The sequence below is a fragment of the Triturus cristatus genome, chromosome 3_1, assembly GCF_964204655.1.
Source record: "Triturus cristatus chromosome 3_1, aTriCri1.1, whole genome shotgun sequence".
Lineage (NCBI taxonomy): Eukaryota > Metazoa > Chordata > Amphibia > Caudata > Salamandridae > Triturus > Triturus cristatus.
In genome coordinates, this window is record NC_140583.1 from 363478871 (window position 1) to 363501213 (window position 22343).

Here is a 22343-nt window from a genome sequence, read left to right on the forward strand (position 1 = left end):
TTGACGGCTACTCCTAAAGCAAGCGTACAGACAGCAACATTTGCCCCAGTCGATGCAGCAGTCACCTCAGTACTTCATAGGCAGAGGAGGAGGGCTGACCAGCATCACGCAGGCTAGGAGGGTAACCAGTCCTCCTAGACCCCCTCTCCAACAGAAACAGCCTCTAAGCTGCTTTACTTTGCCGTTGGGAGAAGGATACAGCATTTTCTCCCAGGATGGTGATCCATTCGGTCCAACAGATAATTCATTCATATTGTTCAGCATAGTTATGCCTTACCCTTTCTTTTCGCTCCACCGCATCTTTCCCCTGCATCCATTCAACTTTTAGACTAGAAGCTGTTCTGTTGCCTTTGATGTGAGTGTTGGTCTCCAAAGGTGCTACTGATGAGTTTGGGACTTGCAAAGAGGAGAGGGCTGTTGTTCTAGCTGTTTCCTTGTGCCGAAAAAAAAGAACACAGACCTTTGGCATATATTAACCTCTGAATGCCTTCCTGAAGAAGGACAAATTTAAATGGTCACGTTAGACCAGATATTTGGTGCTCTGGACTACATGATCTCCTTGAACCTACAGGATGCATATTTTCATATAACCATCCTGGAGTCTACGGTTCAAGGCTGGCTTGCTGTATTCCAGTTTGCAGGGCTTCCTTTTGGCCTCACCAGTGCCCCTTGGTTGTTCACAGAAGTGATGGCGGTGGTTGGTATACCTTCGGAGTTCAGGGGTGCCAGTCTTACCTTCCCTCAACGACTGACTGTTGAAAGTGTGTTTGCTACAGTCAGTCATAGACTATTCCAGACGACAGCAAACCACTTGACATTGCTGGAGGTTCACAATTAATGAAACAGTCACACCTGACTCCTTCACAGAGGTTATCATTTATTGGTGCTGTCCTGGACACATTGCAATGCAAGGGATTCTCTCCATCCCAGGGAGCCCGGGACATTCGATTTGTTATTCCAAATGTTCCTCGGTCCTACATCTCGGTGAGAGCAGCTCTGAGGCTTCTTAGCTTCTTGCATCTCCCTAGACAGCTATGCCAGGTGGCACGTGCTGGCTCTGCAGTGGAAGTTTAAATGGACCACAAACCAAGAAAGTCTCTGGGATGCCATCCAGGTTTCGGAAAAGACAGCTCACGAATTGCAATGGTGGCTGCTTAATCGCAATAGGTCTTGCGGCAGGTCCTTCTCCCTTCCACAGCCAGGGCCGGACTGGGAACCATAATCGGCCCTGGCAAACAGCTGACTGTGATGACCAATGCATCACTACTGGATTGGGAAGGTCACCGGGGAGAGGTGAAAATCAGAGGACTTTGGTCCCCAGCAGAAGTTTGACTCCATATCAGTCTATTGGAGTTGCAGGTAATTTGTCTGGCGTTAAAGGCCTTCATCTTTTATCGAGGGAAGGCTGATGGAGGTTCTCTCAGACAACACCACCACCATGTGGTATTGCAACATGCAAAAGGAGAGGGTGGGCCCTAGGTCCTGTAGCAGGAGACCCTGTGCCTCTGAAGGTGGTTGAAGCATCAGGGCATTTTGTTTTTATTGCGAGCCATTTGGTGGAGCCCTTGAATGCCAAAGTGGATGAGCTAAGCAGGCTGCGTGTGGCGGATCACAAATGGCTCCTGCATTCCAAGAGGGCGCATGACATCTTGTGGGAGAGTAGAGAACTTTGCCTACATCTTTTCACCACCACTGAGAATGTAGTGTCAAATGTTAGTGCATTGGCATTTCCACGAGAACACTCACTAGGAGATGAATTCCAACTGGAGTGGAACTTAGGACTCCTATTTACCTTCCCACTGTTGCCTCTCCTGCTCCAGGTTCTGAAAAAGATCAGGAACGGCCGGGTCCGGGTTACTCTAGTGGCTTCAGATTGGGCCAGGACAGTTTGGTACTCTGAACGTCTGGCCATGAGTATCTGTACCACGGTTAAGCTTCCAGGAGGCTATCCTTTACCAGCAGCAGGGCAGGATTCTTCATCCAAACCTGCGTGGTCTACATTTCCATGCGTGGAGATTGAGCAGCTGCAGTTAACTGCATTTGATCTGCCACCTGAAGTGGTCGATGTCATCCTCGATGCATGCATCCTTTTACAAAGTCCATTTACTCCAGTGCTAGGAGAAATTTGTGGTCTGATGTGGAGTCCGCCAGACACACCCTTTACAAGTATTTTCTTTAATTTGTTTGGTCTTTGGCTCAGCAAGCCTTGCGGTGAGCACTATTAAAGTTTATTTATACGGCCTTTCTACGTTTGTCGGATCACCATCCCTGTTTAAATCATCTGTTGTGATGAGGTTTATTAAAGGTTTAACACACACGTTCCCTTCCAAACCATTTGTGATGCCATAGTCGAGATTAACTTGTTCTTGGTGTTTCTCGTGTATGGCCTTTGAGTTGATACACAACTGCTTGTTTCATCTTTTGACTTTAAAGACTATGTCTTCAACATTGTGATAACTTCAGCATTGTTGCATGAGTGAACTTCAGGCACTGTTGGTGCAACTGCCCTACACCACCTGTTTTCTGAACCCACTGGTGCTGAGGACTCGGACGGCCTGCTTGCCAAAAGTCATGGCTCCTTTCCACGTTGGGCAATTCATCGCTCTCCTAGTGTTCTTTGCTTCTCCTCACCCCTTGAGAGAGGAGGCGAGGCTCCATCAGTAGGGCCAGAGAACAGCTTCAGGTTTATACATCGATCATACCAATGGCCATCGGGTGGATAAACCGCTTTTTGTGTGGTTCTCTGGGGAGAAGGATGGGTAGTGGTGCAGGAGAGGATAGAGTACACTGACCAAGCAGCCGGAGCAAGTCCATTCCACCAGGGCCTAGGCTCCTACCACTGTGATGGCACACAGAGTGCCTTTCCTTGATATCTGCCAAGCTGCGACGTAAGCATTGGTGCAGGTGTTAATGAAACACTGCTTCCTTGACAACCAGGTCTAATGGGAAGGACACGACCTGCAGGACGTTTTGATCTGAGACCACTCCACAGACTCCACCTTGAGGAGGTACTACATTAGTATCTATTCTAACATGAGAAATTTGCTTTTAGAAGTACCCAAGAAGAACTAGTTACTTAACTTTGGAAATGCTCTTTCTGGTGGATGCTTTATCTAAATACGTATATGTCTCTGCTCTTCCACCTCCCTGTTTTGTGGAGTGGCCTCTTTTTAATATCTAAAAAGACCATGTGTTATGAATATGAACACTAGTACTAATTATTGTCACGCTCCGCATATGAGGGCACAGAAATAATTTGGCAAGTAACAAACGTAGGCTTGCAGGCGTGACTCATCTGTCACTTCCAGGTCAGTGCGGGGCAATATGGCACAACTCCGCGGCGAGCAGGAGTATTGCTTAGAGAGGTTTCTGGGTCTAATGTGGCATCTGAAGAGTATTCAAAGGTGAGGAGTCTACAGTTAGGCAGAATGTCTACAAGAAAGAGTGTTATGTGGGAAAGCAACTCGTTTGTTTGTACGTGGCCCAAATTTGGAGTTTAAAACTTCAGTAATTCATTCAACTTTTGGATGAACATTGTTTTTGATGAATAATTTTAACTACAGATTGTGAATACTTTAGGCACTAGACTGGATCCAGAGGTTTTTTTCAGCATTTCCCTTGTGCACCAGAAAGGTGCCATTGTGCGTCCCCGCATCTGCTCCTTCATGCCTTGAAAGTGACGTTGGGCCATATTATAGCTGCAACCTCTCGGCGTCCACATCAGTAAAAAGTTTTCTGTGGCTACTGCCACAGATCAGGAGCTTTATTTTACAAACAATGTTGCCAGTGTGCAAGTGACAGGTCCCCCCTAAAACAGTGAGGTTCAAATTATTTTAGAATTTTGTCAAACAGATGTCGGTGACAGACCCTCACGAGGTCTGTCTCTGGTGTCTTAGCTCCTTGCACGACTCAAAGCTGAGGACCTGGATACGTTCTTGGTCCCAAGACCACTCCTGAGAGATGTCCTTATCTAACTCCTAGTCTTCAGATGAGTCAAAATAGAAGCATAGGAAGTTGGAACTGTTTTGTTTAAAATTCCTGTTATCAAGGACTTCTTAGAGGGTTTGAAAAAGGTTTTTCTACCATACGTTTACCATCTCATCCCTGGGAACTGAATATAGTCCTTTTATGCCTCATCCAGACCCCTATAAAGCCCATTAATACATCCTTGTTGCAACATCTTTCTTGGAAAGCTGCTTTCCTAGTAGCTATAAAGTCAGCACTTAGGGTTTGTGAGATTCAGCCATTATGTTCTCAAGAACCATAAATGGTGTTCCATAGTAGTAAGGTGGTTATGAGGACTCATCCAACATTCTTAACGAACGTTATTTTGGATTTTCACATTAATCAGACCATTTCTCGGTCTACCGTCTTTTAGCACCCTGCTACACCAGCTGAAAGGGCTCTTCCTACTCTACATGTCAGAGGAGTCTTAAAATGTTATCTGGACAAACCAAAAGATATCCGCTAATCAGACCAATTGTTTGTGAACTACAAGCTGGTCCATACGGTTTTAGCCACGTCCAAATAGCCTATATCTAGTTGGATAGTGTCCTGCATTCTGCTGTCATATCAGAAGGCAAATAAGATTCTGTATGGTAGACCTAAAGCTCATTCCACTAGAGAGAAAGCCGCTACAACTACTTAAATGAGAAATATACCAATCGCTGAAATCTATAAAGCGACTACATGGGGATCTGTCCACACTTTTACCAAACACTATTGTTTTGACTCAGATGCTCGAGTTAAACATGCCTCCCTGAGAAATGTATTTGTTTGATCTGGTCTGTTGATTGTCTCTCTTCTCTTTCTACTGTAATGTTGTTGGGAAGGGCTTTCTACTCTATTCAGTGCTTTTGACCATCAATGGAGATCCCCTGAGAAGTGGAATGGTTTCTTAACTGTAATCCCAGTTCTCTCGGGAGAATCCCCATTTACGTCATAATAATCCTCCCAGGTAGAAGTAACGCAGACAATCATTGTACAATTTTCCTACCTGGTAATGTCTTGGCAAAAAACTGAAGCAACCGCCACCTGCTAGCCACTGGTGGTCTCTGAGCCCTTAAAGGTGCACATGCTCTTTTCACATTTACATAATGGCAGCCCATAGGGCTAAGCAGGCCTCTCTTCCTTCTTCTTTCTCTTTTTAAAAAAGGGTTTGTGAAAGAGATCTAACCAGTCAAATGGCTCTTTTCCTGTCAATTTACCAGAAATATGTATATATATTTCCCGTTTTTAAATGCAATCTGAAGAGTGACCATTGTAGCCTTTCTTATAGGCTGCAAAATATTCATGTCTTAAGTGGTTCTCCGGGCCTTCCTAAAGAAAGGCAAACATCTACAGTTAAGAATACATATTTTAAGAAGTGCTCCGGGTTCCCTGAACGTGGGCGGGACTATTCAGTGCTTATGACTTAAATGGATGTGCCCCTGAGAAAGACCTGGGATTCCTTACGTGGGACATTTCTTTTTTTTTTTTAATAAGCTTTATATAGCGCAATCTCGGCCTGAAGGTAGTAAGTATCGACACGCTTTACATGAGCACCAGTTGTTACACTAGGACACATTCATTTTTTTTTGTTTTTGTTAGACACAGGGAGATTAAGTGTTTTGCCCAGAATCACAGGATGTTGAGCGTTGTTGCAGAGACTCGAACCCGGTTCCCCAGACTGGAGGTCGACCGCCCTAGACGTTAGGCCACATCCTTGCAAACCAATCTATGACATACCCTGTAGCTCCAAGTGCCTGTAAAATGAATACCCCTAGCACATCTGGTTCAGGAAGGCATATACATTCTAAACCAAAATGGCAAGAGCCATAATAAGTTGAACACTATCTGTGTCCCTCTCTAGCAAAGCTTGCAGCGAAGAATAGACATCTCATGCTCGCATGGTATGGCATTCACGACAACGACAGTACTTGGGCTAAAACACTTTTGACAAACCTACTCCATAAGAGGTGAGACCTACCGATCCTGGCATCTCCCTTGTGTATTCTCACCTTCACTAATGTTTGCCCTAACTCATATTCTAGTTGCATTGAAACATTTGTTCACTGGGGACACGTTTCAACAGGTGCACAAGACCCATCTGCTACATACAGCCACAAAAAAGTTTGGTATTCTTAGTTACTGAACTGTAAATTGAACTCCCCACATCTGACCATATAGAACTTGAGCCCCAGCCTGTTGTCCACCTTTTCTCATACAATATCAGTCCAACTTGTTGAAGACTGTCTTCACAGATCCACAAAATGCCACTAACTGGCCCAAGCAAAGGGCTATCATTGCATACTTTGTGAGACAACAACAATATAGACAAGTTGTACAAGTAGTTCAGATTCATGGCTGACCCTTTACTTACCATGGTTACCTAAAAGGGTAAACCCGAATGAAGTCACTAGGACTAGGGTATTAAACAGTACATAGAGAAAGTGGTCCCGGTGAACAGGTACATAAGTGTAAAAGGAAACAATAAATATTATAAGAATTTAGAAGCAAAAGATGAAGGAAATATGTTACGTTCAATATACAGTGTTGTTTAATCACACTGGAAAAACAATGATTTATAACATTCATTAATACAGTTTTGAAAAACACAGTGCCCCAGGGAGGGGAAGGGGGGATGGTGAGGGTAATGTGATTGTAAGTGAGGATAAGGGAGTGAATGCAACAAAGTTTGATTCTCAAAATATATTATTTACAAAGTAAAAGGGCTCATATTTAGGGCCACGTTATTCACACATTATCCAAATGTTAGATAGCCATGTTTCATAGCAGTAACACAGTGAAAAATCGCTGTTGGTCAAACTGGCTAGTGTGTCAGATATCTACGTTGGGGCACTGTTTTTTCATAACTGTATTAATGAATGTTATAAATCATTGTTTGTCCAGTGTGATTAAACAACACTGTACATTGAACGTATCCTATTTTCTTCATCTTTTGCTTCCAAATTCTTATAAGATTTATTGTTTCCTTTTACACTTGTGTACCTTTACTTACCATGGCCAAAATATACATGTTTCTGCAGACTCCTAAATGTGAACAAACCATACACGCAAGGCCTTCTTATCGATGCACCTCAATCTCAAAGTAGAAACCTACAATATGGACTTTTAGAGCCTGCAGCATACTCATTGCCTTGGGTGACAGAACCTCTAAATATTCTGGACCAGATAATCCGGAGTGCTTCCTCGACTTACTGGAACTCGCAGATCTGGAGACGTTAAAACAAAAGGATGACCAGAAGTCATGCCTGCACCAACTTGGCTAGATTCAAATCCTCAAAAATTAAAATGTTCTCCTCTGCTTCCATGACTCTTACTAGAATTTTTCAGGACTCAAATGCTTTTGGGGGGATTGAAATGTTGCCACAGATCCATTCCTTGACTTATCAGGCACACATAATAAACTTCACACAAACAGTAGAGCGCGCCTTCAGAGACATCACAGATGGCAATAGCCTGGTTGAAATATAGAGACTCATCCACCCTTAGAGACAAACTGTATATAGTCGCGTGCTTTGTGTATGGCTTGAGCTCCAGGACTGACTTTTTCCTAACTTCCTCTTTTCCTTTCTGACGTGGCTGCCTGCTGTATTATGGATTGAGCGCTGTCAGTCTATGCACCTATACTTCTGACCCTGGATCTTGGTCATATTGTGCCTCAACCATACCTATGGTATGTGGATTCACCAGATGTAAAACTTGCACTAAGTCTCCTCTGCACAAACCCTCTCTGCAGCGGAGACCAACTGGGAGTGGATGGATGATGTGTGAAATAGGAATAAAGCAGCTGACCACAACAGGCTAAGGAACGCTATCAGATCCCTCAGAAGGAAATAAAACAAACACCTTTCAGCTCAAATGCAGTGATGCCTTGAGAAGGGGACATTATTTGCAGCATGAATCTTTTCTGGATTCACATGCTGTTCATTATTCCGCCATCCAGTGGTTTGGTCCAGAATTTCCAGAAGCAGCCTCTACGTCAAAGATTTCGCCGACTGAAGCCAAGCAGAAGCCGAAAGAACCCCTTTGGTCCCATTCAAAGGACACTGCAAGTGGGAGCGCTTATTTGAAGGCTATGGCGTAGAAGGCCAACTAAAAAGTCGAGAGAGAGAGTGAAAAAAATATTGAGCGAGACCTCGACAACCAAAATCTCGACATCGAAGCTGAAAATCGCTTGGCTGAAATCGAATGCAAGATGAGTAGTCTCTAAGTCGAAATAGCTGTGACCCTGCAAAAGAAAAACTAGTTTGACGTCTCTCTCAGCGTGTTCAGGATGCTGGGAAAACTTTGACGGAACAGACTGAAAAGGCCATGGAAGACCTTGTGTCCACGACGACTCCAGAACCACAACATGCAGATCTGTAACACGAAGGGCCAAAAAGAAATACAAGCATTTGTCAAAAAACTCTCCATATCTCAGCGGGCTTGTTCTTCAGATTGTATTACTGTGGCAACAGCAATAAAGAGACCAAATGTTCCCATGACATCCAGACCACCCCTGAAATAAAAAGAAAGCAAAAAGATGGACATGTTGGGAGCAAAATTTGAAATAAGAGCTGCAACTCGATGGCTCATTGCCAACTCTAATACCTTGCTTAACAGGTATGCATATCAGCCCTGGGATGAGATGGCGGAGCTCATGGAACATCTGCCTGAGAAATACCAAAGAAGAGCAGCTTCCTTAGCAGAAGACGTAAATAATATTGTCAATACCTGCTTGAAATACGCACTAGATGCTGCAGATATAGCATGAATACAGATGATGACAGGGGCCACCCTAAGAAGACATGCTTGGCTATGGGTTTCTGGCTTGAAAAGTGAGGTCCAAGCTAATATCAATAAATTACAAAAAGTAAATGAAATGGAAAAGTCAATGGGAGCATTGCAATTCAGAGTAAACCTATGAAGAGGATTCACACCTACCGGTAGTTAGGGGGAGTTTCCAGAGCTCACCTCACAGCAAGGGTTTCAGAGTACAAGCCAGTTGCAAACACCAGAGAAATAATGTCAACACCACACAACGAGCAAGAGGAAGAGTGCAGCCACAAAGGAGATCCGCAGCACAATCCAGTAAGTGACTCAATCCAAGAGGGTCCCCTCTCACACACACAACACCTGTGGGAGGGAGGATAAAAGACTTCTTCCAAGAGTGGAAGAAGGTAACTTCAGACAAACGGATACTCAATATCATGCAGTTTGGATACTGCATAGAAATAATCAAGAAAAGAAAAGGGTCCAAATACCCAAAAGAGGAAAATATCTGATTGTTGAAGCAATTCTAATAATTCTTGTAATAGAGGGCAATAGAAAGAGTGCAGAAAGACCAGATTAACCAGGGAAACTACTCAACATATTTCTTAATATCAATGCAAGATGGATCTCTGTCCGATACTATATCTACGATTTTTAAACAAATTCATAAAGACACAAACACAAAATGACATTGCTACAGGATGTCATAACGCAGCTACAACAAGGAGATTTTATGGCAACATAGATCTAAAAGATGCATATCTTCACGTTCCTATGTACCACAGGCACACAAAATACTTGCGTTTTGTGATAAACGGAGAACACTATCAATTCAAAGTGCTAGCGTTCAGAATAAAGTAAGAACCCAAAGTGTTTACAAAGTGTCTGCCAGCAGTGGCGGTGCATCTAATAAGGCTAGGAATACATGTATATCCTTATTTAGACAATTGGCTGATGAAAGCAAACTCCTTACATAAGTGCAAACAGCACATAAACATTGTGATATTAACATTACATAATTTGAGGGTTTTACCAAACGGAGATAAGTCATCATCCACACTGAAAAAAGAAAAGAAGTTCCTGAAAGCAAGAATCAACTCAATAGAGGGAAAAGCGTTACCTTGCGGAAAAAGAATACTGTCTTTATTACAAGAAACTCACCAATACCAGAAGGGTCAGTCTTTGACAGTGAGGACTGTGGGGATAATGGTCTCATGCATACCTCTTACACTGTTGCGGTGATTCTGCTCATGCACAGAACTATGCGCAGGAAACCAGGACCTCAGTGAATTGTGGTGTACCAAAAAACTCACCTCAGTACCTAGAACCCCTATCCGACTAGCATCAGTGTCTCATTCGTTCTCCGTACCATATCAAAGCTACCAATGATTAGACAACCCAGAACAAGCGACTTGGAATACTCTCAGGAATGGTGGAAATCAAGAACACCTTTTCGTTGTTATTCTAATATCAGTCCACAACGTGAGTAATCAGAGACACAGAAAAGTTTAAAAATGTTTATTTTTAGCTATGTGCTCTAAGATGCAGTACTTTGGCTAACATAAGCAAACAAATGATCAGAAATAAAACCATCAGCATTGTTACAATTCCATAAAAAACAAAAGGAGAAATCATAGTTCGAGGCATGTGGGCTGCTGAATTCATATCTGTGCATAGATCGCCGCCTAGTGTTGGGTCCGGATGTTTGCACGTTGTTGTCCTGGAAGAGTCTTCGAAGTATCCTTGGATAGGTGACTCCTCCCCTGGACTACAGTGCGCATGGGCATCCTCTCCATCCTCAGATTGTTTTTTTCCGCCATTGGGTTCGGATGTGCTATCTTAGCTCAAGTTAGGAAAATATTTTTTCGAGGCCAAAAGGCCTTTAGTTCGCGTCGGTACTGTTTATCGATCGGGTTCGATAGAATTTGTTAGTTTACTAACTTTCAGCACCGACTGCTTTCGCATTTACCTGTCCATCGACTACTTCGACGATGGAATCCAGGACGCCATTCAAAAGGTGTCCGGTATGCAATGCGAAGTACCCACACATCGACGTCCATCCGGTGTGCAACAAATGCCTTTCGCCGGACCACGACGAATCAACATGCATGGCCTGTGCCCGGTTCCGCTCGAAGAAGACTCTGCGGAATCGACGAGCGGCGAGACTCGAGGCGCAGCACGCGGCACCGGCCCCAACAGACATCTTCGGCGAGGCCGAAGACGTCGAGGAATTGGAAGTCTTGCCCTCCAGTCCCGTTTCCGAACACGAACCCGGATCGGACGAGGAAGACGAGTCACTCTTCCACAGAGGTGAAGACGACACCGAGGTAGGAGACGACGAGGAGGCCTTCGGGGCCGAAGAAAGTAGCTCCAATGATGAACAAGGCCTACCTGTTCAAACCGTTCAAACACCAGTGCCACAGCCTATGGCTCCGGTCGAGGGATCGCCTTCGGGCCTTACCCGAGACCCATCCCGCAGTTCTTCGGCCCCGCCCTCGGGCCCGGCCTCGGACGTTCAGCGGCAGCCATTACTACATAAACAGGCTGGTTTCCCTACCACAAAACCGAAACCGAAAGCTGCTCAGGTTCCACCGAAACCGAAACTGAAAGTAGCGCTGGTCGGATCGAGGCCTTCGACGCCAGCGCACCGCGTCGGCACCGACCGCACCAAGAGGGACTTCGGTGCCGAACTTGAAGCGGGCGACGTTGGAGTCGACAAACGGAAAAAAGCCATCGGCACCGACAAACCTGCTCGGCTACCGGCACCGACGACACCAAGGGCCGTACCGCCTGCTGTGTCTCACATCGCTCCCTCGACGACACCTAAGCCTCAGGTATCGAAGACTTCGACGGTGATCTCTTCACCCCGACTCGATGACCCGCCGGCACCGAAAAAATCTACGGCCGCCTCTACGAGTCTGGCCGGTGCCAAAGCCTCGAAGGCGCCCCAAGTACGACCTGGTGTGACGCAAGGCAGCAAAACCACACCTGTCCTCCAGGACACGTCGGGCTCCGGTTCGGTCGGAGCTCCCGCAGCCTCTTCGGTGCCGACCAACATTACCTTCGGCTTGCCTCCGTCAACAATCCCAAAAATGTTCCAACTCAGGACACGGGTCACCCAACCTACGGTCACACCTGCTGAGACGTCTCCGGCACGTATCATCGACGCCGGCACTGGCAGGATGATTCTCCAGGACCGAAGGATAACTTCGGAGCCGCCATTGGACCCTTTCAGGATCCCACTAAAAAGGAAGTTGCCTGCAGCATCGGAACCTCTCCTTTATGAACCCTTCCATTCATCCTACCAGGATCCACACCGGTTCTCCCCCACACGCTCAGATACAGACGCATTGGAGGACTACATGGCTGACCAAGTCCCCTACCATGTAGACACGGACCCTGATGACCAGCAGGACCCTGATCAAACTTGGGGCGACCCTGCAGACCCCAGTGCACCTCTCGATGCACAGGATCCACAACTCTATGGGGCAAAGACATCTCCTACGGAGGATACTGCGGCGTTCAATGCTCTTATCGAACGTGCTGCCAATAACCATGGGGTGCAGCTTCACTCTGATACCATCGAAGATGACTTTCTAATGGACACCTTTGCATCCTCAGAAAGACATGTAAAGACTCTGCCAATGTTGAAGGGGGTCCTCAAACCAGCCAAGGACATTTTCAAAGAGCCCACCAGGGCACGAGTGATAAACCCCAGGATTGATAAAAAATACAGATCAGCACCTGGGGATCCTACTTACATCAGAGGACAATTACCACTCGACTCCATCGTCGTAGCGAATGCACGCAAGAGGGCACACTCGCAAACAACAGGTGACGCTCCTCCCCCGGACAAAGAGTCCAAGGTGTTAGAAACCTCTGGCAAGCGAGTTGCCGCCCAAGCTGCCAACATATGGCGCATAGCCAACACTCAGGCGCTCCTTGCTCGCTATGATAGAGCGCACTATGACACACTTGAGCAAATATTCCAACATCTCCCTGACCAGTTCAAGGAAGGCGCAGAAATGCTCATCAGAGAAGGACAGCTACTAACGAACGCTTCCATCAAATGCGCACTAGATGCTGCAGACACGGCTGCCAGAGCCATAAACACAAGCGTCATGTTGCGACGACATGCCTGGCTACGGATCTCAGGATTCAAGCCTGAGGTACAAAACAATATACTGAACCAGCCCGTCAACCCCGACTATTTATTCGGGCCAGAGGTTGACACCACCCTCGAAAAGATAAAAAAGGATACGGACACTGCAAAGTCCATGGGCGCACTACAAACTCAGTCCTTTCGGAGCGGCTCCTTTCGTCGCCCCGGAAACAAGGGAGCAGGTAGAGGACAGGGGTCACAACAAACATATAACAAAGGCAATACACAGACCACCTATGATAAAAACACCCGAGGTGGATATCGTGGCTCCAGCACAAAGGGCAGAGGACGCGGCTACGGCAACACCAGGTCCTCCCCCAAGAACAAGCAGTGACGCCCTCTCCCTTCCTCCCGACCACATAACACCTGTCGGAGGAAGGCTACAAAGGTTCCTGTCCACGTGGAATTCCATCACCACGGACAGGTGGGTCAAAGATATTATAAAATACGGTTACTGCCTGGAGTTAACCTCCACTCCACCCACAATACCACCAAGAAGCCGTCCTATGTCCTCAGAGCACTTAACGCTCTTACAGCAAGAAGTGCAAAGTATGCTTCTAAAAGGCGCTATAGAGGTCGTACCCATCCACGAGCAGGGTGCGGGAGTGTACTCCCTCTACTTCTTAATTCCAAAAAAAAGGACGGGTCGCTCAGACCTATATTGGACCTGAGACCCCTGAACCAGTACATTCTTTCAGAGCACTTTCATATGCTCACTCTACAGCAAGTCCTTCCGCTTCTCAAGCAGGGAGACTTCCTAGCCACACTGGACCTCAAGGATGCGTACTTTCACATACCCATCCACCCCTCACACAAAAAATACCTCAGGTTCACTGTTCAGGGGCAGCACTATCAGTTCAAAGTCCTTCCCTTCGGCGTGACAACAGCGCCCAGGGTTTTCACGAAGTGCCTAGCTACGGTGGCAGCACATCTACGGAGGCAGCATATACACGTCTACCCCTACCTAGACGACTGGCTCGTTCAAGCGAAGTCAGCCCAGCAATGTGCAAGCCACATGTCCCGCACCATTCACCTTCTTCACAGTCTGGGATTCTCACTGAATTATCCAAAGTCCCATCTCCAGCCCGCACACGTACAACAGTACCTAGGTGCGACTATAGACACTCTGGCGGCCACAGCTCAGCCAAATTTAGTGAGGATCAACAGCATACAACTGCTGATCTCCAAATTCAAACCCAATCACTCACTTCCAGCGCGAGTGTTTATGCAGTTGATAGGCATGATGGCCTCCTGCATCTTCATAGTCCCGCACGCGAGATTACATATGCGCCCACTTCAGGAGTGCCTAGCACGTCAGTGGAATCAGGCTCAAGGACAGTTAAAGGACCTAGTGTTGGTGAGCGGTCGGGCATACAACTCTCTGCATTGGTGGAATCCACAAAACCTTTGCAAGGGCCGACCGTTCCAAGAGCCTGTCCCACAAATAGTACTGACAGCGGACGCGTCTCTCCAGGGATGGGGAGCTCATGTACTCCACTACACAGTGCAAGGACTATGGACAACACAACAAAAGAAGTTGCACATCAACCTTCTGGAATTGATGGCAATCTTCCTAGCCATGAAGGCATTCAAAGTACATCTATGCAACAAGGTCGTGTTGATCCGGACGGACAACATGACCGCAATGTACTACATACAGAAACAGGGAGGCACACACTCTCCACAGTTGTCTCATCTGGCTCAGAGCATGTGGAAGTGGGCCATTCAAAGGAACATGTTCCTCATGGCGGAACACCTCCCTGGCAAGGACAACCAGATGGCGGATCTGCTCAGCAGACACAGCCACCAAATGCACGAGTGGGAGTTACACCCATCAGTACTCCAACCGTACTTTCAGCAGTGGGGTCATCCGGAGATAGACCTATTCGCGACAAGCGAAAACGCAAAATGCCCAAGCTTCGCCGCCAGATTCCCACATCCGCAGTCGCAGGGCAATGCGATATGGATGAACTGGTCCGGCAGATTTGCGTACGCTTTTCCCCCAGCGCCATTGATACCGCTAGTGGCCCGCAAACTCCGACAACACTCCCTGACACTCGTCCTAGTTGCTCCCACGTGGGCACGCCAGCCGTGGTACACCACCTTCCTCGAACTTTCCGTGGTGCCGCATCAAAGGCTGCGGATCAAACCCGCGCATTTGACGCAGAACCATGGAGAGGTTCAGCACCCAGATCCGCAACAGCTGAATCTGGCGATCTGGCTCCTGAAGTCCTAGAGTTTGGCTATCTCAACCTGCCACCTGACTGTATGGACATCATCAAGGAGGCCAGGAGACCCACTACCAGAGCTTGCTATGCAGCCAAATGGAAAAGGTTCGTCATTTATTGCGGTAATAATGACATCAACCCGCTGGACGCATCCATCCAAAACATCATCTGTTATCTCTTACACCTATATCGATGCAATCTGGCGTACACCTCTATACGTGTCCATTTGACCGCAATATCAGCCTATCTGCAAACCAGGCAGCACCTCTCTCTATTCAGAGTGCCTGCCATCAAAGCATTCTTGGAAGGGCTCAAACGAGTCATTCCACCTAGTCACCCACCGGCTCCAATGTGGAACCTCAACTTGGTCCTCACACGCCTGATGGGTCCACCCTTTGAACCTCTACACTCATGCGAGATTCAATTCCTTACCTGGAAAGTGGCCTTCCTAGTAGCGATCACTTCCCTCAGAAGAGTTAGTGAACTCCAGGCACTAACCGTTCAAGAGCCATTTATTCAGGTTCACGCCAACAGGGTCGTACTACGTACCAACCCCAAGTTCATGCCCAAGGTAATATCGCAGTTCCACATGAACCAGACTATTGAACTGCCCGTTTTCTTCCAAAACCCACAAACTGTTGCAGAAAGGGCACTACATACACTAGATGTACGGAGGGCCCTCATGTACTACATCGACAGGACTAAACCATTCAGGAAGACAAAACAACTGTTCGTTGCCTTTGCCCCACACCACAAAGGTAACGCCATCTCCAAAGCAGGGATAGCCAGATGGATAGTTAAGTGTATTCAAATCTGTTATCAAAAGGCAAAACGCACATTAACTATTCCACCACGAGCCCACTCAACACGTAAGTTGGGGGCTTTCATGGCCTTCCTAGGAAATATTCCCCTGCATGATATATGCAGAGCAGCCACATGGTCCACTACACACACATTTACAAAACACTATTGCGTAGATGTGCAGTCAAAACAGCAGGCAGCTGTAGGACAGGCTGTTCTCAAAACACTTTTTCAGACCGCTGCAGCTGGCACGGGTAGCCGCCGCTAATAGAGGGCACTGCTATGTATTCTATGCACAGATATGAATTCAGCAGCCCACATGCCTCGAACTGAATATGCTACTTACCAGTATGCATCTGTTCTTGGCATGTAGGGCTGCTGACATTCATATCGCCCTCCCTCCTCCCCGGCGCCTGTCGCAGCTGCAGCTCTCAGAATTACTGCAAGCATGGTCATCACTTTCTGTATCTACTCCATCACTGCCACAATGGCGAAAAACAATCTGAGGATGGAGAGGATGCCCATGCGCACTGTAGTCCAGGGGAGGAGTCACCTATCCAAGGATACTTCGAAGACTCTTCCAGGACAACAACGTGCAAACATCCGGACCCAACACTAGGCGGCGATCTATGCACAGATATGAATGTCAGCAGCCCTACATGCCAAGAACAGATGCATACTGGTAAGTAGCATATTCATTATAATGATAGTGGAAACAGGTCCTATAATACCTTGTGTACCACCCTCCCCTGGCTAATAAGTTAGTTTTCTATAATAATAGAAGGTCTCTAGGTTTGAATGGGGAACCCCATACCTCAAAGATCAGCTTAAGTGGATCACATCACAGGATCAGCACTGCTCTCTGTGTCTGGAAAGGTTTTCTCCAAGTGTCTGAATCATGCATGCAAATGCAATATCAAAGGCACCCGAGTTTCAGATATTTGCAGCTGTGTGCTTGTTGTGTCTAGAGAGTGGGCCGATCAACCTGAATTCAACAGCATACATTGTTATTTGACCTTGACGGTTTCTGCACACAGTGTTGAGACTAAGGTCGCGGTGCACATCTAGGGATGTGAAAAACAGAACGTTCTCGTGTGAAGGAAAAGCAAGCAAGCAGTTTTACTTATAATAACAGCTACCTGTAGTGTCGTGTGCAAAAGCAGCAAAGTGGCAAGATGGCGTTAACATCTAAAACGCTTATGTTTACATAGCAATGTGTGCAGGCCAAACCCTGCCTTCACTACAACACAATATACAAGGGTACATATGAGACCAGTTTAGGAATGGATACAAACTCGATGGTCGCATGCCTCTGGGAGCTGGGAAGATCTAGAGGTTGTCACGCAAAAAGAACAGGAGGAGATGGCGTTTTGGAACAGGACAAATATAGTAACTGGGAGAACATTCTCAGGTCCAACTCCCACGGTAACCGTTACCATAGACACCTCACATATGGGGTTGGGAGCTCATATGGGGATAGTCAAAATCTGAGAAATTTTGAAAGAAGTGGTTTAACTCATCAATGTACTGGAACTAAAAACAATATTCCTAGCCTTAAAATCCTTTCAGAACCAGCTGTGGAGAAAGTCATTACTAATTCAAACAGACAATACAACAACAATGTTCTGTCTCAACAAACTGGTTGGAACAAAATCATTTGTACTATCGTAGTCAGCGCAAAAGATCTGGAGGTGGGCCATCCGGAGACACATAAACATTACAACAATACATCTTCCATGGAAGGACAATATAGAAGTAGACGGGCTGAGACGAAAAGCCTACTCGCACAGTGAGAACTCTATCAAGCAATATTCAGGCAGTGGGGAACACCAGAAATGGACCTGTTTGCAACACCAAAGAACGCAAATTGCCAATACTTTGCTTCCAAGCAACCACACCTCCAATCCCTAGGGAATACTCTGTCGATAGACTGTCCAGGGAGATTTGTTTAGGCTTTTCCCCCCGATGCTGCTTTTACACAAGTATGGCTTGACAATTCAACTTTCACGTGACCTTTTAATGTACACCAATCCTACTCTACAGTTCTTTGCTTACACATATACATATCCTTTCCTATTTTATCTGCAATGCGTCACATTACCCTACAGCATTCCTTAAAGTCCAGACCTATTGAGATGGCCAGTGCTTGTTCGTTTTTGGCACTTTATGCAGACTTTGGTTGTGACTCATCCTGCTGAGTTTCTCCTTTCAGGGATTTCATTCCCGTGAGACCTTTCTCTGGGTGATTGATTTGAAGGGTGTGGGTAAGTGGAAGAGAGGCTTATATAATGTAATACATTTATTAAAGCACACCAATACTATACTATTAATTGTACGCACGGAGCCACAACAAGAAATGATTATTGATTCTGCCTGAAATGCATGTTTGCCCTACTTTACCTAATCTTACGAGTGTGCCAAAAATTATTCTGTGCTGCCCTATCCTTCACGGTGATGTGTGCAGTTCGGCAGCTTATTATCTCATCCAAACACACTTCTTGTGTTTTTTCCTGCAGGAGCTATTGTGACAATCTTGGCTACCATCCATTGAGTGCGGCTGACTTTGGAAAGATAATGAAAAACGTCTTTCCCAACATGAAGGCGCGTCGGCTGGGCATCAGAGGCAAATCCAAATATCCTTTACGTGTCTTAAAGTTTGTGACGTATTTCCTACTTGGCATGGCGGGAACGTCCCTCGTTCCAGAGTCGGGGCAAGTTAGGATAATGTTCTCCACTGCAAGTAACATAACACCAGCTGCTTTCAGCCTCCCGTCCAGTGAACTGTTTGCACCACTGTTTGTTGTGACTGTTCTGTGCCTGCGCACTGCTGCTCGTGTTGTTCATCAAGAAGCTAAATATAGAAGTTCATTCAATTCAACAAGCCCAAACAATTCCCCAGAAGAACTGTGTGGATAAAGCATAAATATATAAACCAAACTATGTTTTTAGTTATGAGGCTAGTCTTGCAACAATGCATGTTTTAAGTACAAGAAACTTATAGCTGTGGCAAATGTTGATTTTATTGGTTTAAAAAATATAGCAAGTAATAACAGCACTTCATGCCAAGTTAACACTGCACAGTTACACTGAATAACTTAATCCATGTAGATTGTCTCAGAAGTTAACTGTTTAGTTTCTGGTGCGTGTGTGTGGGGAATATATGCCTGTAAAACCTCTAAAATTCGCCGGTTATGATATGCAATATACAATAAAACGCTCCCCACCCTCCACGTTTTGCTGTTGCTAGACTCCTTTGTGTTCACGTACCATCGACGAAGAAACACACTGAGCATTGTGGGAACTGTGAGTTATGGTGTGCCTTACACACCATAACTGACCATTTTCAGAAGTTGTACAGGTTTGTGTTCGCTGAACCATAATTAACCTTTAACATTATATTTTCATAAACTTTCTATCATCTGTTTATTATTTACTTCATTTACCCGTTACTCAGCCGTCCTTCCTGGTCCTGAATTTAATCCTGCCACAGACGACCAGCCCCCCTGCTGACGGTCTCTGGAAATACGCAACGAGAGTTGGCCACAGGACCCAGCCTATGACCGGTCTCCGTGCCCAACCCTCCACGGCAGCCCCACTGCTGACGGTCTCTGGATATACACAGCGAGGGTCAGCCACAAGACCCAATCTATGACCGGTCTCCGTGCCCAACCCTCCACGGCAGCCCCACTGCTGACGGTCTCTGGATATACGCAGCGAGGGTCAGCCACAAGACCCAGCCTATGACCGGTCTCTGTGTCCAACCCTCCACGGCAGCCCCCCTGCTGACGGTCTCTGGATATACGCAACGAGAGTTGGCCACAGGACCCAGCCTATGACCGGTCTCCATGCCCAACCCTCCACGGCAGCCCTCTGCTGACGGTCTCTGGATATACGCAGCGCGGGTCAGCGACAAGACCCAGCATATGACCGGTCTCCGTGCCCAACCCTCCACGGCAGCCCCACTGCTGACGGTCTCTGGATATACGCAGTGAGGGTCAGCCACAAGACCCAGCCTATGACCGGTCTCCGTGCCAAACCCTCCACGGCAGCCCCACTGCTGACGGTCTCTGGATATACGCAACGAGAGTTGGCCACAGGACCCAGCCTATGACCGGTCTCCGTGCCCAACCCTCCACGGCAGACCCACTGCTGACGGTCTCTGGATATATGCAGCGAGGGTCAGCCACAAGACCCAGCCTATGACCAGTCTCCGTGCCCAACCCTCCACTGCCGCCCCACTGCTGACGGTCTCTGGAGATACACAACGAGGGTCGGCCACAGGACCCAGCCTATGACCGGTCTCTGTGCCCAACCCTCCACGGCAGCGAGCCTGCTGTGCGCAGCATAGTGGAAGTTGACCTGCGCGCACTCACTGCAGGTGGCCAAACCTTACTGAGCCCGTTCTTTTGCAGTGTGCAGAGGGGACTGTGTGCAGAGCCTGGATGCCAGATGTAGGCTTCCAGTCCTCCTACACATGGCCTTTGGCCATACGCAGTAGCAGTTGGCTACAATGCCCGGCCTTTGGCCAGGCCTAGCATCCAATCCATTTGCTTACTGTAAGGCCATGTGGCCGATTTGCAGCCCGTGATCAATCCCCTCTGCCTTCTGCTATGCGCAGCTGTCATTGACCGTAGGACCTGGCCTATGGTCAGTCCCTGTGCCAAATCTTCCACAGGCAGATAACACAAATAGGCACATCCTTTGCGCATTTAACGTGGGGGTAGGCATCATGTCCTAGCCTGTGGCCAACCCTTGGCAGGCACTCACAGCATTCGGCCTTGCACAGATGCGTGGGGGGGTTAGTCTCCTCCACTTCTTGTAGCACTTGCGGCACATCCACAGGTTTTTCTTGTTCTTGCTGTCCAACAGTGTTTTCCACTGTTCCTTCAGGAACCTCCCATAGTCCTTCTTGTGCTTGACTATATGCTGTCTTCATCTTCAATGTTTCAAAGAAGTGTAGACTCCTGCTAAGTTTGTTGTCGCTGATTTCGCAGGTGGCCAAATGTTCAGCTTTTGCAGGTTTTTCAGTCCCCAGTTTAAGCAGCCAATGTCATCTTCTCTTCCTACTGATGAGCACCGGTGGCAGTGGCGTAATGAAAGTGTCATCCTGCTGCTGGATAGAGCCACCCTGATCGGGTTTGGCCTCCCTGGAAGATTGATGCTCTCCCTTCCACCCTCCATTTTGCCTATACTGCAGGAGTTGCAGGGGGCCTATGTCACGCCCCTGGCCAGTGGGTGGTCCTGCAGTACTCCTACCTGTGCCATTTATGCCGCAAATGGTGCTCACAGCAACATTACCATCTCCAAGAATGAAATGCTCTGATTGCTCTTTAAAATGTAAAATTGCAAATGGAATCAACGGGGATTCCATAGACTGTAGAAGACATCCTGCCCCTCTTATTTGGGCTTGTGCTGGAAACTGCTGACTCTGCTCAACAAAACAAATTAACTGTGAGCAACCCAAATGTGTTGCCCAAAATAGCAGCCGTGGTCGGGGGCCTCAGTACCATGACCATGGATTATGAAAGTGGACCTTCTGAAGGTTCACATGTATAATATTCATAGTACAGAGGCCACGGAATATGGGCACCATTTTGAGTCTTTGGAGTCTGCTGCCTTGAAATCTAGTCTGCGTACCCCAGCTCACCTACAATTATCATTGTTGAATTTTAATCTTGGGGGAGAGGGGTTGAGGTGTGCTCACCATGCCACCCTGTGTGGCCTTTTATTATTTACATACTTTGAGCCTCTGGGACTGTGCTTCTTATCCCGTGCTAGTGGCCCCAAGAGAAATTTTTCTCCTGCTGCCACCAAATTAGTCTCAGTTCTGAGACCACAGACCTGAAAGAAGTGACAGGAGTAAAATACTTACTCATCCAATGAGAGACCTTTTAAAAAAATTAAAAATGTAATCTGCAGATCGTCAGCAAACTAAAATAACTATGAAATTCAAACGTCAACTCTTTAAAGCTTACCTGGCACCTTTTTCACATGTTAATATCTCAAAAAACGATTGCATAGGTTTACATCAATGAAGCGAAAGAGTGCTTTCTGTGTAAAGGTCTTCTTTCATGTCAAGTTTGATGTAAATCCGTTCAGCAATATTACTTGTAAGTGTTAACAAAATATCCTTTGGTAGCTAAAATGGAAAGCATGGCCTTTGTTTGACTTCCCCACCCAATTAACTTGTGTTTTTTTATTCGTGCCCAGAACGAATCGAAATGAGGCATACTGGACATTAAGCGAATACCAGAGTTGGCAAATCAAAAAATACCTTTTTATTGGAGAGTTTGACAGAATCATTACTACACAGTGGTGAAAATAAATACATGTTGTGGCCGTTGCATTGAAGATATATGTGGCCCAATAATACGTGCTACTTCGAAAAACTGTAC

At 46.6% G+C, this 22343-nt stretch overlaps 1 protein-coding gene across 2 annotated transcripts in view; it reads left to right on the plus strand.

The window, feature by feature from the left end:
* Window positions 1–22343, plus strand: part of RFX7 (regulatory factor X7) — a 472709-nt gene that overhangs the window by 293848 nt on the left and 156518 nt on the right. For both annotated transcript variants that reach the window (XM_085644129.1, XM_085644130.1), the window contains exon 5: window positions 18465–18581. In XM_085644129.1, the coding sequence (XP_085500255.1) occupies window positions 18465–18581 (117 nt within the window). The remainder of the gene's footprint in view (window positions 1–18464; window positions 18582–22343) is intronic.